At 45.1% G+C, this 14175-nt stretch overlaps 1 protein-coding gene across 2 annotated transcripts in view; it reads left to right on the top strand.

Moving 5' to 3' along the window:
* pak2b (p21 protein (Cdc42/Rac)-activated kinase 2b) overlaps nucleotides 1–4489 on the top strand; it is a 13857-nt gene extending 9368 nt beyond the window's left edge. For both annotated transcript variants that reach the window (XM_080547441.1, XM_080547440.1), the window contains exons 10-15: nucleotides 203–315; nucleotides 712–829; nucleotides 2049–2148; nucleotides 2651–2847; nucleotides 3866–4003; nucleotides 4254–4489. In XM_080547441.1, the coding sequence (XP_080403567.1) occupies nucleotides 203–315; nucleotides 712–829; nucleotides 2049–2148; nucleotides 2651–2847; nucleotides 3866–4003; nucleotides 4254–4340 (753 nt within the window). In that variant the 3' untranslated portion in view covers nucleotides 4341–4489. The remainder of the gene's footprint in view (nucleotides 1–202; nucleotides 316–711; nucleotides 830–2048; nucleotides 2149–2650; nucleotides 2848–3865; nucleotides 4004–4253) is intronic.
* The last annotated feature ends 9686 nt before the right edge of the window (nucleotides 4490–14175 follow it).

Raw genomic sequence — 14175 nt, 5'->3', positions numbered from 1 at the left:
GGTAGGCCAGAACAGGAGGGGAGGAGAAGAGAGGAGAAGAGAGGACAGCAGAGTAGAGGAGAGGAGAGGAGGGGAGGAGAGAAGAGAGGAGAGGACAGGAGAGAGAGGAGAAGAGAAGAGAAGAGAAGAGAAGAGAGGAGAGGAGAGGAGAGGAGAGGAGAGGAGGGATATGCAGATCATGTTCCCTCCCTCTTCCTCTCAGGTGGCCATTAAGCAGATCAACCTGCAGAAGCAGCCTAAGAAGGAGCTGATCATCAACGAGATCCTGGTGATGAAGGAGCTGAAGAACCCCAACATCGTCAACTACGTAGACAGGTACCACCTTTAACCTTTGACCTTTAACCTTTGACCTTTAACCTTTGACCTTTATTCGTACAGGCTAGTCTGGTTGATTGGTTGATTCAGAGACCTGTTTCAACAGCAACAAGGGAAAACAATGTGTCAGATAAAACAACTTGTCTGTGTGTGTGTGTGTGTGTGTGTGTGCGTCTTTCTGTGTGTGTTTGTGTGTCTCCCTTCGTGTTCGTGTCTCTGTGTGTGTGTCTCTGCGTGCGCGTGCGTGCGTGCGTGCGTGCGTGCGTGCGTGCGTGTGTGTGTGTGTGTCTCTGCGTGCGTGTGTGTGTGTGTCTCTCTGCCTGTGTGTGTGTGTGTGTCTCCCTGCGTGTGTGTGTGTGTGTGTGTGTGTGTGTGTGTGTGTGTGTGTGTGTGCAGCTTCCTGGTGGGGGAGGAGCTGTACGTGGTGATGGAGTACCTGGCAGGGGGGTCGCTGACCGACGTTGTCACGGAAACGTGTATGGACGAGGCCCAGATAGCTGCTGTCTGCAGAGAGGTGACACACACACACACGCAGATATGCAGAGAGACACACACTGACCCGCAGAGAGAGACACACACACACACACACACACACACACAGAGAGAGAGAGAGACACACACATTTGAATACTTTATTTGGTTCCACAAATTCTATTACACAAACAGGGAATCAAATATTTCGGGGCTAAGCAGCACTGAACACTCAAGGGTACACATAACACCTCCTTCTCCACACGGCCAAGCTGCCAATAATAGCTGAGACAGAGCAAAATTTGGCAACCTGTTTGGCCTTTCTTTTAGACATTGCAGCAATTCTCAGACCCCTCATGGTGCATTTATATACATGGCCCAGACTTCCAAATACAAGTATGCCGAATTTACATTTGTACCCAAAGCTGGTTATCGTACTAAGTAGTGGTTGGTATTTGATATACTTGTCCTGGAAAGTCACACACACACACACACACACACACACACACACACACACACACACACAGACGTGTATGGACGAGGCCCAGATAGCTGCTGTCTGCAGAGAGGTGACACACACACACACACACACACACACATGCACTCAGATATGCAGAGAGACACACACTGACCCGCAGAGAGAGACACACATGCACACGCATAACTACACACACACAGACACACAGAGAGAAACATACACACACACAGACACACACATACACACAGAGAGACACACAAGGTGCCTGTATGTAGCAGCAGTAATGGTCAGATGTGTCATATTTGATAGATTATGTAGACTGACATACATAAACGCCTTATTCCAAAGCGCTTTACAACGGCCTCTTATCCACCCATTCACACACACATTCACACACCAATGGCGGTAAGCTACCATGCAAGGCGCTGGCCCACTCACTGGGAGCAATTTGGGGTTCATTGTCTTGCCCAAGGACACTTCGACATGTGGCCAGCCGAGGCTCGAACCGCCGATCTGCCAACCTTGCGATCATTAGACGTCGGCTCTACCTCCTGCGCCACAGCCGCCCAGATATCATATAACATATGACAGTGATGTGTCATATCACATTTAGCTGACTAGCGTCCCTCCTCTCTTCTGTGTGTGTGTGTGTGTCTCTGCCTGTGTGTGTGTGTGTGTGTGTGTGTGTGCGTCTCTCTGCCTGTGTGTGTCTCTCTCTGCCTGTGTGTGTGTGTGTGTGTGTGTGTGTGTGTGTGTGTGTGTGTGTGTGTGTGCGTCTCCTCAGTGTTTACAGGCCCTGGAGTTCCTGCACGCCAACCAGGTGATCCACAGAGACATCAAGAGTGACAACGTGCTGCTGGGGATGGACGGCTCTGTCAAACTCAGTGAGTCCCTCATCCCTGCCCTCCCTTACCCCCACCCCCACAGGACAGTAGCGTCACTTTTCACTCAGTAACAAACGAACAACTCAAAAAAGTTATATGATTCTACCGCTCATGTATATGATGAGCTTTCTTAGGATTCATACTTACCGTAGTAATGTGGAGTTCCTTTTGTTGCCGTGAATATTTGATAGAATTATGTCCGACAACCTGGTTCTTGTGTTTGTATTGGGTTAGGGGTTAAGAGTTAAGGGTTAGGGGTTAAGGGTTAAGGGTTAGGGGTTAGTATAGTATTGTATTTACTTTTACCTTTCAGTCACTCCCTCTAACATCTGAATTATCCCCCTTCCCCTCTCCCTTCCCCCTCTCTCCCTTCCCCTCCCCCCTCCCTCTCCCCCTCCTCCCAATCTCCCTCCCCTCTCCCCTCCTCTCCCTTCCCTCCCCCTCTCTCCCTTCCCTCCCCCCCTCCCTTCCCCCTCCCCCTCCCTCCCTCCCCCCCCCCTAGCCGACTTTGGGTTCTGTGCCCAGATCACCCCTGAGCAGAGCAAGCGCAGCACCATGGTGGGCACGCCCTACTGGATGGCCCCCGAGGTGGTGACCCGCAAGGCCTACGGGCCCAAGGTGGACATCTGGTCCCTGGGCATCATGGCCATCGAGATGGTGGAGGGGGAGCCCCCGTACCTCAACGAGAACCCCCTCAGGGTGAGTGGTTAGGGGGGCAGGGACACTCAGAACCCCCTCAGGGTGAGTGGATAGGGGGGGCAGGGTTCCCTCGCTGGTCTTAAAAAGTCTTAAAGTCTAAAATCCAGCAATCCGTGCTCAAAATTTACAAGGCCTAAAAAGGTCTTACATTTCAGTGATTCGGGGTGAGTGGATAGGGGAGGGTGGGAGACACTCTGAGTGGATAGCGGGTGGGGGGGGAATATAAGCCTGGATTTTTCCTTTAGCAACGTTGATGGAATTACCCCCCCAGGCCACATTCTGTCGACAGGGGGCGGGGATGGAGATGGGGGGGTGGGGGTAGCAGAGTTATTGGGGTGGGGGGCTAAATGCGCTTTCAGCAGGGGGCAGTACGGGGTTAGCAGCAGCGTTGACAAGGCTTCTTCTCACTGTTCCCCCTCTTCTTCTCCTCCTCCTCCTCCTCCCCCCTCCTCCTCCTCCTCCTCCCCCTCCTCCTCCTCCTCCTCCTCCTCCTCTCCCTCCCTCCTCCTCTCCCTCCCTCCTCCTCCCCCTCCTCCTCCTCCCCCTCCACCTCCTCCTCCCCCTCCTCCTCCTCCTCCCTCCTCCTCCTCCCCCTCCTCCCCCTCCCCCTCCTCCTCCTCCTCCTCCTCCCCCTCCTCCTCCTCCCCCTCCACCTCCTCCTCCCCCTCCTCCTCCCCCTCCTCCCCTCCCCCCCCCCTCCTCCTCCTCCACCTCCTCCTCCCCCCTCCCCCTCCCCCTCCTCCTCCCTCCTCCTCCTCCCCCTCCTCCCCCTCCCCCCCCTCCTCCTCCTCCTCCTCCCCCTCCTCCTCCTCCTCCTCCCTCCTCCTCCTCCCCCTCCACCTCCTCCTCCCCCTCCTCCTCCTCCCTCCTCCTCCCCCTCCTCCCCCTCCTCCTCCTCCTCCTCCTCCTCCTCCTCCTCCCCCTCCTCCTCCTCCCCCTCCACCTCCTCCCCCTCCTCCCCCTCCTCCTCCTCCTCCACCTCCTCCTCCTCCCCCCCCTCCTCCTCCTCCTCCTCCAGGCTCTCTACCTGATTGCCACCAACGGCACCCCGGAGCTGCAGAACCCAGAGAAGCTGTCCCCCGTCTTCAGAGATTTCCTGAACCGCTGTCTGGAGATGGACGTGGAGAAGAGAGGCGGGGGCAAGGAGCTCCTGCAGGTAACGCCCTCCCCCCAGTCCCCCATCACCCCCCCCCCCCCTCTTGCCGTCCAATCAACGGACGGCCTCCCTTGTCAAATCAAACCAAATACAATTGTGACACGTTCTAGTGTTTTGGTTTTTCCGCATTTTGCCTGCATCTGATTTAATGATCTGACTTTTCCTTTCTCCTCCTCCCTCCTCTCCTCCCTCCTCCTCCTCCTCCTTCCCTGGCCTCTCCTCCTCCTCCTCCTCTCCTCCTCTCCTGTAGCATCCCTTCCTGAAGCTAGCCAAGCCTCTGTCCAGCCTCACGCCTCTCATCCTGGCTGCCAAGGAGGCCATGAAGGGCAACCGCTAACACACCACAACACCACCACCGCTCCCCCCCTCCCCACGCTGGGCCAGGTCCGGGCCACCTCCCTCCCTCCCTCCCATCCCTCCCTCTCTCCCATCCCTCCCTCCCCATGCTGGGCCAGGTCTGGGCCACCACCCTCCCTCCCTCCCATTCCTCCCTCCCTCCCCATGCTGGTGGGTGACCAGGTGTTCAGGTGATCCAGGCGGTCGAACACCTTCCCCCCTCCACCTGCACCAGCCTTGACCACCCCCCCCCCCCCCCCCCCACCCGGCAAACGTCACTGTGAAGAAGACCAAAAACCAACCAGAGAACAACCCCCCCCCCCCCCCCCCCCCCTTGAACCCCCCCTCCCCCCCCTGGCCTTATGAATCCCCCCCCCCCCTCCCCCAGAGATCCCCCCCCCCCCCCCAGAGATTCAGAGCCAGGTTTAGATTAGATTCAGAGCCTATTTTGTAGACGCAAACTTTCTGGAGACAAGTTTGGGGCTCGACTTGTATTTAACATCGAATGAATGAGATGATCTATTTCCATTTCTTTTTTTTCTTATTATTATTTTTTCAATAGAAAATGAACAAGTCTACTGCCTTAAACGTGTAAGTAAGTGATGCCTAATGTATTGATGATTGTGTCAAATTAATCTTTTTCCACATGATTTTTTTTTATCTTACCTGTCCTTTTCTCAGCTTGTTGTTAGTGTCCTCCTTGGAATTTTGATACTTGAATTTCATATTTTGTCCCGACTGTGATTATGTTATCGGCTTCTTCTCATTTCATGAAAACTATTATTTGCAACTAGTTCCACATTCAATCCTCCATGGACATTTCTCACATTTTCCTCGTTTTAGGAAAGACATTTCGACATAGGTGCATAATTATAGCGATAGTGGAGATATTGATGACATTCGAAGAGGTTGCCTCATTTGGCAAGCTACCAGTGTATGTCCCCCCCCCCACCCCGCCAGTATCATTACATGAGACTCTTGATATCAGAGCTGCACCTTATGGGCAAATTCAGTGGTAGAATAACAGGGTTTATACTTGCTTGTGTCGACGTTCTTTATTCTTATTATAACGGACGATTATCTGTACTTCAAATCTGTACTTGTTGTGTGATTCAGGACTATTAGCTAGACAAATCGTGACGTTAGAATTATAAGGTTCTATCTCAGTTTTTGGTGAAAATTTAGTTTTTTACATAATCTGATCCATTAGGTGTTTATTAATGCCTGTGTGGTGTTATTTTTAAAATGTTGAAATCTTTGAGTTAGTAATTAATAAAATACAAAGGTTCCATCTCACAAAACATAATGGAATGTAAAAACTTTGACGCTCAATATCTCTGAACTACCCTAAACAGAGATAGAACCTTATGATTCTAAGATCACGAAATGCGCTTTTCATGTGTATATTGTGTAATTCATGTGTATTTTAAACTAGTGGAACAACAGTGGATATCAGGCCGGTAATGCTCTAGGCAATGGCAATTTATATTTTCTTTTTTTTGTCTGGATAACTAACAACAACATGACAATTGTCTGCAACTTCTAATAAAACGCAGCTGTTGTTTTCGTCTTTACTAATGTTGGAATCATCATTTGTTAATTAGCTCAGTGGTTTTATGCATGAACTCTTTATTTATTTTTATTTTATTTAACCTTTATTTAACCAGGAGGTGCCTTGAGATTAAAATCTCTTCTTCGTGGGAGACCTGGCCAAGATAGCACACCGGTACAAGTACAAGGTTACACAACTGATGAATAAAACATAATAACAGAGAAGAGATTACAGATAAATCTTATATACTGTAATCCACTAGGAGTAGCAATTACACTGTTCTGTCAAACAATGTCCAATCAGAGCGTTGAACTCTCCCAGGGAGATGAGGTTGTTCCATGACCAGATTATTAAACTGTAGTGTGTTCTGGAGGTTATTCCATGACCAGGTTATTAAACTGTAGTGTGTTCTGGAGGTTATTCCATGACCAGGTTATTAAACTGTAGTGTGTTCTGGAGGTTATTCTATGACCAGGTTATTAAACTGTAGTGTTATGGAGGTTGTTCTATGACCAGGGCACAAAGTAAGAGATTACTTTGAGATTACATAGATATGAGGGGAGTTTTCCCAGTATGGCTTTGTAAATAAAGATGTAGGCCTACCAGTGATGCTGTCTCCTTAGGCTTAATGAAGGCCAGGAAACCAGATCATGAAGTACACAGTGATGTGTCCGGGATAATGAGTTGGATATGATACACATAGAGAACTATGATACACAGAGTCTAGGCAGGGAAGTGTTGAGGAGGCGGCATGCATGTTTCTAATGTCCGCAGAGTCTAGAACACTTAAGAACGTAGCCTGAACAAGGGTTCTCCTAGCTGCTAAATCGAGGCAGGCCTTATCTCAATAACAAAAACCCAGCCGAGCCTTCTTTAATAGGTTCATAATTATTAAATGATTAAAGCACTTTGAGCTGCAACGTTTGCAGGAGTTATTATTATGATGATTATTATTATTATGATTATTATTATTATAGGCACTCTAAAAGAGGGAGCCTGTCATCCACCCACACACCCAGGTCCTTATAGGATGACACTCTTTCAACTGAACCCCTCCTAAGGTGTGAATGTTCACATCATCTAAGATCTGGGAGGAGGGAGCTCTGGAAAAGACCACATTCTGTGTGCACTGTGTATGTGGTAGGCCTACATGTGGGGAAACTAGGGTTAGGTGCTAGGGTGCTAGGGGTAGGGGTAGGTTTAGGGTAAGAGTTAGGGGTAGACATGCCAGCATGTACCAAGTCGACGTTTTATGCTGCCATGTCCCTGGAAATGCCAACATAAACCGTTTTCCCACATGTACCGTAACATATGAATGAATGAATGAATGAATGGTCTTTATTGTCATTAATACAGTACAGGTACCATACAACGAAATTTAGGAGGGGGGGCTCCCCTGGTGCTTGGAAAAAAGACTAAAAACAAGAGGGCCAAGGGTAAAATAAAAAAGGGAAAAGAGCTGGTTTACATAAATAAAGGCTATGTACACTATCTACTACTATACTACTATACTATACAATAAAACAGCTCTTCCAGAGATGGGAGGGGGAGGGGGAGGGGGAGGGGGAGGGGAGGGGGAGGGGAGGGGGGCGCCGGTGCAGTGGCGAAGCTACCAGGGTGGCAAGGGGTGGCAGCTGCCACCCTTGAAAAAAGTCCTGCCACCCCAGTTACACAGACCAACTGATATAATTTGTTGTATTATTATTATTTTATCTTTATCTTTATTTTTATCAGAATTCAGTGTAAAATTCCCAAATTTCCAAGTTTGAAAAATAAACTCACTGTCTGTTCCACCCCTCCGTCTCAAATGGTTGCACCCTATTTCACACGGGGAGATTTGAATAGGCTAGGTGTGTTCCAACAGTTCACCGCACAGCTGATGCTGATTAATCAATTAAACCTGAGCTGTCTTTCTGGTGCTGTGCCTGGAGCCTGTTGTTCAGGTAATTTTAAATGTGGTTTTAACTAATTATGTTATTACGTTTACAATTCATTACCTATTGGATATGTTTAGTAAATTAATTGATTTTTTGTCCGTCAATGTAACGTTATTTGCTGAGTTATGAAGCGAAGACGTCAGTCTCAGCTGTTAGCTAGCTATTTAGCTTTTACTTACTGTTTAGCTAACGTTGGCGTTATTATAGTTATTATAGTTATTATAGTTATGTCATTGTAACACGATGTACGAAAAGTACTAGGTGACACGCGATTTTTGTCAGATATGCTCCAGTCAACACAGCTTGACCTTACTAAAGCTGTTGAGCTAATTGAAACACTACAACAGACTCTAAAAAACTATCGTACTGAGACATATTTTGATGAGCTTTGGATTGAAATACTCAACACCTGTGAAAGTTGTAACATTTCTACAACTCACACTCATAAGAGGGCAAGACGGATAACAAAGAAACTTAAAGGTAGTGTTATCACGTCTACACTAGGACAGCACACAATACCAGACAGCAAAAAGTATTTTCTAACTAATCCTGTCATTGATTGCATGATTGGTGAAATGCAAAGACGATTCTCTAGCTTTAACTGTCACATCATGCAGGGTATCCACTGAATCCATCCAGCAGCAGCTTTTTGAATGAGGAGGCAGTTAATCTTTTAGCAAATGCATATGGATCAAATGTAGATAACCTTAAACACGAACTGCAGCAGATTAGAAGATTGTTGGATCAACAAGCAACAAATGGAAAACAAAGTCCCTCCAGTTTAATGGAATTAGTTAATTTTTTGGATCCATACAAGATGGTTTTCTTGGAGATGTTCAGATTATGTAAAATAACTGTAGTATTGCCGGTCACCAGTGCAGCATGTGAGAGGAGTTTTTCAACTCTTAAAATAATAAAGAATCACCTGCGCTCTACCATGGCAGAGAATAGATTAACAAGTATTGCAGTTCTCAGCATTGAGTCTAAACGTGCAAAAGCTCTGAATTTGGATGAGTTTGTGAAGCGATTTGCTGCACAGCATAGCAATCGTCGCATTCAGCTTTTGTAAATGTATTTATTTGTATTTTTTTATTATTTATTTTTTTAATAGCAGATTTTGTGGCAAGGCAAGTTTATTTGTATAGCACTTATACAACAGGGGCAATTCAAAGTGCTTTACATTATTTAAAAATAAGTTTTAAAAACAATGTATGTAATTAGGAGGATTTTGAATTCAATTCTCTGAGAGACTGGTAGCCAGTGCAGGGATCTCAGGATTGGTGTAATGTGTTCAAAGTTCTTTGTTTTTGTTAGGACCCTAGCAGCGGTGTTTTGGATGAGCTGCAATTTACGAACAGCTCCTTTAGATAGGCCTGTTAGTAGACTACAATACTCAAGTCTACTCCAAACAAATGCATGGATGAGTTTTTCAAGGTCTTGCTTGGACATGAAACCTCTCGTTCTTGTTTGTTCTGACGATCAAGTTCAGCGCGCATTGTTCATGTTCCTTGTTTATTGTCTCAGAATGAAAGAGATAATAAAATGTTTTTTTCTCCCACAAACCTATGTCTTTGTAATAATTTACTGGATGAGAGAGAAACCTGTACACATGCACACACTAGTTCTATATGTAGAACAGGCTGTAAGGGATGATAAATATACATAAATGTAAGACATTAAGATCTTAACTTATCAAAATGATGGCCACACTAAAATATCTGCTTGCCACCCCATGTATAAATCTCTAGAATCGCCACTGCGCCGGTGGTGTTCTGGGCCGATCTCACAACTCTCTTTAGCTGTAACTTTCCTCTCTGCGGCTGTGCTTGGGTTAGGGTCAGGTAACATATGCCTATATTTGAATAATTAACTGTTGATAGGCAGAGTGGACATCCAGTGAGAAGGTCATGTTCTGCATCTCGGCCAGTGGTTGGTTCAGATGTCCTGGCTGGGCGGCCTTCATCTCCCAGAGTCAGCCTGAGCCCAGCCACCTTCAGTAGGAGCCAGGCCACTCTACCAATCTGGTCCATCTGCGTGTCCTCCGGTCTTTTATATATATTTTATACTATTATAGGTTTATACTATCATTTCTCAATGTCGTAGCCTATTATCTTTCTCTTAAAGACCATTTAGGGTGAAAGTGTAACAGTGTAATTAGAGTTAACATAACTTAGTTTTGATAGTTTGATAGTCCGAGTGAAGCAGCTGCGTCGTTAGGCCTGCTTCATTACTTCATCCCGTCTGTAAAACACGGTGAGTTGGATTACTTGGACTTGGAAACATAAACAAAACAAAACGACATTAAACAATGTTATGTATAGTTGTGTATGCATGTATAGATGTGTATGCATGTATAGTTGTGTATAGTTGTGTATGCTTAATTGGTTAATTGTCCGTCGTAACGATCTGAACAGAGAAGGTGGCCTCGCGCCTCACCATGTGGTCGTAGGCCCTGGACATGTTCACAGAGCTGACTTGGTTCATGTGATTAATTAGATAATAAGATATTATTAATTATTATTAATTAATAAGAAATTAATTAGTTTCGACTCTAATACTACCATTAGCTTACTACGAAGACTCATTGTATTGTATTGTACTCATGTTTTGAAAATACTGGGTTAACTTTGAATGTGTTGTTTTATTTTCCGTGGTATGTGAACATGTGCCGTCTTTGACTTGTAAGGTGGACCTCGATGGGTATTTTTTGCAAGGATGGATTAAACACGATAGAAATACATTTATGTATGAATGCCATAAATTAAACTGTTCTCATTTCATACACAGGCTTCTGCAAACCAGAGGATTAACCTTTTTGACCGGCATTTGGCTCAGACACGAAATTAACTGGAGTACTGCCTTTCCCTGGACCGGACCTGCCCTGCCCTCCTCTGGCCCAGGTGTTGAACTGCGAGCAGGTAGGCCTGAGCTTGGTACATCCTGACACATGGCTGATGGCGCAGTAGGCCTGTACTGCACTGTGTTCCTCTGGTCACGTGTTCCTCCTCTCCACCAAACTACTATTGTAGTTACTAGTATACATATATAGTATATATATCTAGTATACTATACTATTACTTGACTTGACTTTGGAGAGTTTGAACACGTGTGTTAGTTAATTTTCTCTGGTTTCTCTGGTGTTTTCAGTGTACTGTAGGATATGTCTGTGTTACTCCTCTTGGTGTTTGGGTTTAGCCTTTTCGTAGCAGACAGCCAAGAGGACAGGAAATTGTTGAATTAAGCAATTTTAAATCTCAGGTGACAAGTTATTATGGAAGAGGCAATTATTGTTCCTGTGAAGTTATTCGGTAGTACTAAAGCGCCACCTGGTGGTGAAACAAAATGTATGTTTTAGGATGCATGTGTTAGACACCACCACCAGATGGCGCTCTTGTATTTAGTAGAACATATATGAACATTTGCTATCATACCCGGAAATGTTGCGTAGTATTACGACCATCTCAGAAACGATATGCGATTGCGATATCGTGTGGTACACTACTATTGGCTTGTGTATTTATAGTAAGGTATACAGTACGGAGTACAGTATTTAAAGAGATAGGTGTAGTTTGCTGATATCTAAGCATTGGTGGTTCAGTGGTAGAATTCTCGCCTGCCACGCGGGAGGCCCGGGTTCGATTCCCGGCCAATGCATGAACACTTTTTGCTCTGTTTACCTTTTTGTGCTACATATTTATTTAAATTTAAAATGTTGCCATGGAGCAGACGCCTTCATCCAAAGCGATTTACCACAAATACAAATGTGTGGGGTGTATAAAAAACATTCAGACTTGCGATTAACTGTTCAGTTACTGATATGAACAGGGATGGCAAGAATTGAGAGTATTGCGATTGCGATATCGTGTGGCAGGTACACTGTACTATTGGCTTGTGTATTTATAGTACGGAGTACAGTATTTAAAGTGATAGGTGTAGTGTTTTGATAGCCAAGCATTAGTGGCTCGAATTAGGCTCGAATTCTTTACTTGAATTAAGGGCTCTGCACACAGCGTGCGATTTCTGTTGCGCGTCAACGTTCCATTTTGAAGTTTGAATGGAAGTCTATGAGAACATCGCATTTACCCACACACGGCCCCGATTTTAATCGCACGGCGAACATTCGATTCCATTCATTTTGAATGGGACAAAGCAGTGCGACAAAACTCGCACGTCGTGTGCTTTGTCCCATTCAAAATGAATGGAATCGAATGTTCGCCGTGCGATTAAAATCGGGGCCGTGTGTGGGTAAATGCGATGTTCTCATAGACTTCCATTCAAACTTCAAAATGGAACGTTGATGCGCAACAGAAATCGCACGCTGTGTGCAGAGCCCTAGGCTCTGACTCATACCTGTCAACCCTCCCGTTTTTCCCGGGATTCTCCCGTATTTTACCTTTCTTTCCCGCTGTGCTCCCGTTTAAATATTTTTATGTAAATCTCCCGTATTTTTAACCTATAATAAAATATAATTTAACACTTAATTGTTAGACGTTAGACGCATGCGCACAATCGCTATATCCATGTCAGAGTTGACTAGTCTCGTTTCTTGGGCTGCGTTCGTAATTTTGCTCTGAGAGTGCCGGAACGCACACTAGGTGCAACGTCATAAAGGGACCAAGTAATTTGATTGGATAAGAGGCACTCCATGAGTGGTGATCAGATTTCCAGAGCGTTCTTTACGAACACAGCCTCGATTATCGCTGTTTTGAAATGATCGCTGGTAGCATTGCGCCGCTCTTTTCCCATTGACATCATGGTGTCAAGTAATGTATACATAATGTGCTGAATCTAGATGCCCTTTTGTGTTTTCATGCAGGGATGTTCAAAGTATTTTACTTTCAACCAGGTATCTGATTCTGACCACCTGTAGTCACTTACTTAATGTAGGAACTACTTAATTCTTGTTGCACTGAAGCAGGTGGTTGATTGACAGTGTATAGCTTTGTCTAAATGTAAGGGGTATCCTATGGTTGTCTAGTGGTGATGTTAGGATTGACTGTGTGTACCCTTGTCTAAATGTAAAGGGTATCCTATGGTTGTCTAGTGGTGATGTTAGGATTGACTGTGTGTACAGTCTAAATGTAAGCGGTATGGTTTGTGGATGGTGGGGGGGGGGAGAGGATGACCCGGGGGTGCGCAGGGGGGATATCCCTTATTTTCCCTTAGTTTTTGGAAAATATCCCTTATTTTCAAATCCCAATGTTGACAGGTATGCTCTGACTACGGATCTTTACAGTTTTCCATTCTTTTCAAATGGTAGTTTTAGAATGTACGTCTTAGACACCACCACCAGATGGCGCTCTTGTATTTAGTAGAAAATCTCTGAACATTTTGCTATCATACCCGGAAATGTTGCATGGTGTTACGACCATCTCAGAAACGATATGCGACTGTGATATCGTGTGGTACACTACTATTGGCTTGTGTATTTATAGTACGGTATACAGTACGGAGTACAGTATTTAAAGTGATAGGTGTAGTAGTGTGTTGATAGCCAAGCATTGGTGGCTTGATTGATTGATTGATTGAAAACTTTATTAGAAGATTTGCAGAAGTAGGTACATGAAAGTACATATTACATACAAGGTCAACTAACAGGATAAAAACCCAAGAAAGCCACTGGCTTATTTCAATTGGGGTCCTTGGGCTCGAATTCTTTACTTGAATTAGGTTCTGACTACGGATCTTTACAGTTTTCCATTATTTTCAAATGGTAGTGAATGAAAGTGTAACAAAAAACGTAATGTAATGTCACACAAACAATGTATTGTAATGTAAAAATGCTAAGCAATGTCGTGTGTGGCAGAAGCGAGTATTAAGTCCAGTTTTCTTTCCTGGTCCTGGAAAATAAAAAGTGTAGCTCTCCCCGTCGGGGAATTGAACCCCGGTCTCCCGCGTGACAGGCGGGGATACTGACCACTATACTAACGAGGAGCTGTATGTGTACTTTTTACAGTATTCTTTATATACTTCAAGTATGTATAGATACAGTGACAGTGTTGGACCACGTGATAATGAATGAATGTCTCTCTCTTGGGCTAATGAAAACTTTCAGTGCAGACTCCATACGCCACTGTCTGGAGACCACTGCAAAATTATCAGGATTTGATTTGAATTATGATGAGGATCCCCATTAGCTGATGCAAAGCAATAAATAACAGAAATAGAGTTAACATACTCAGCTAGGATCTAATGCATATAATGTGATGTGCTTCACTTGTTTTTTTAAAATAGATTTTATTCTTGATTTTACAGATATGACCTAGGGCAGCGGTTCCCAACCTTTTTGGACTCAAGGCCCACTTAAACATCTCTAAAGCATCATTATTCTCTTATTCTTATTGGAT

The sequence above is a fragment of the Nansenia antarctica genome (genome assembly GCF_963989245.1).
Source record: "Nansenia antarctica genome assembly, chromosome: 1".
NCBI classification, from domain to species: Eukaryota; Metazoa; Chordata; class Actinopteri; order Argentiniformes; family Microstomatidae; genus Nansenia; species Nansenia antarctica.
This window is presented reverse-complemented; position numbering and strand designations above follow the sequence as displayed.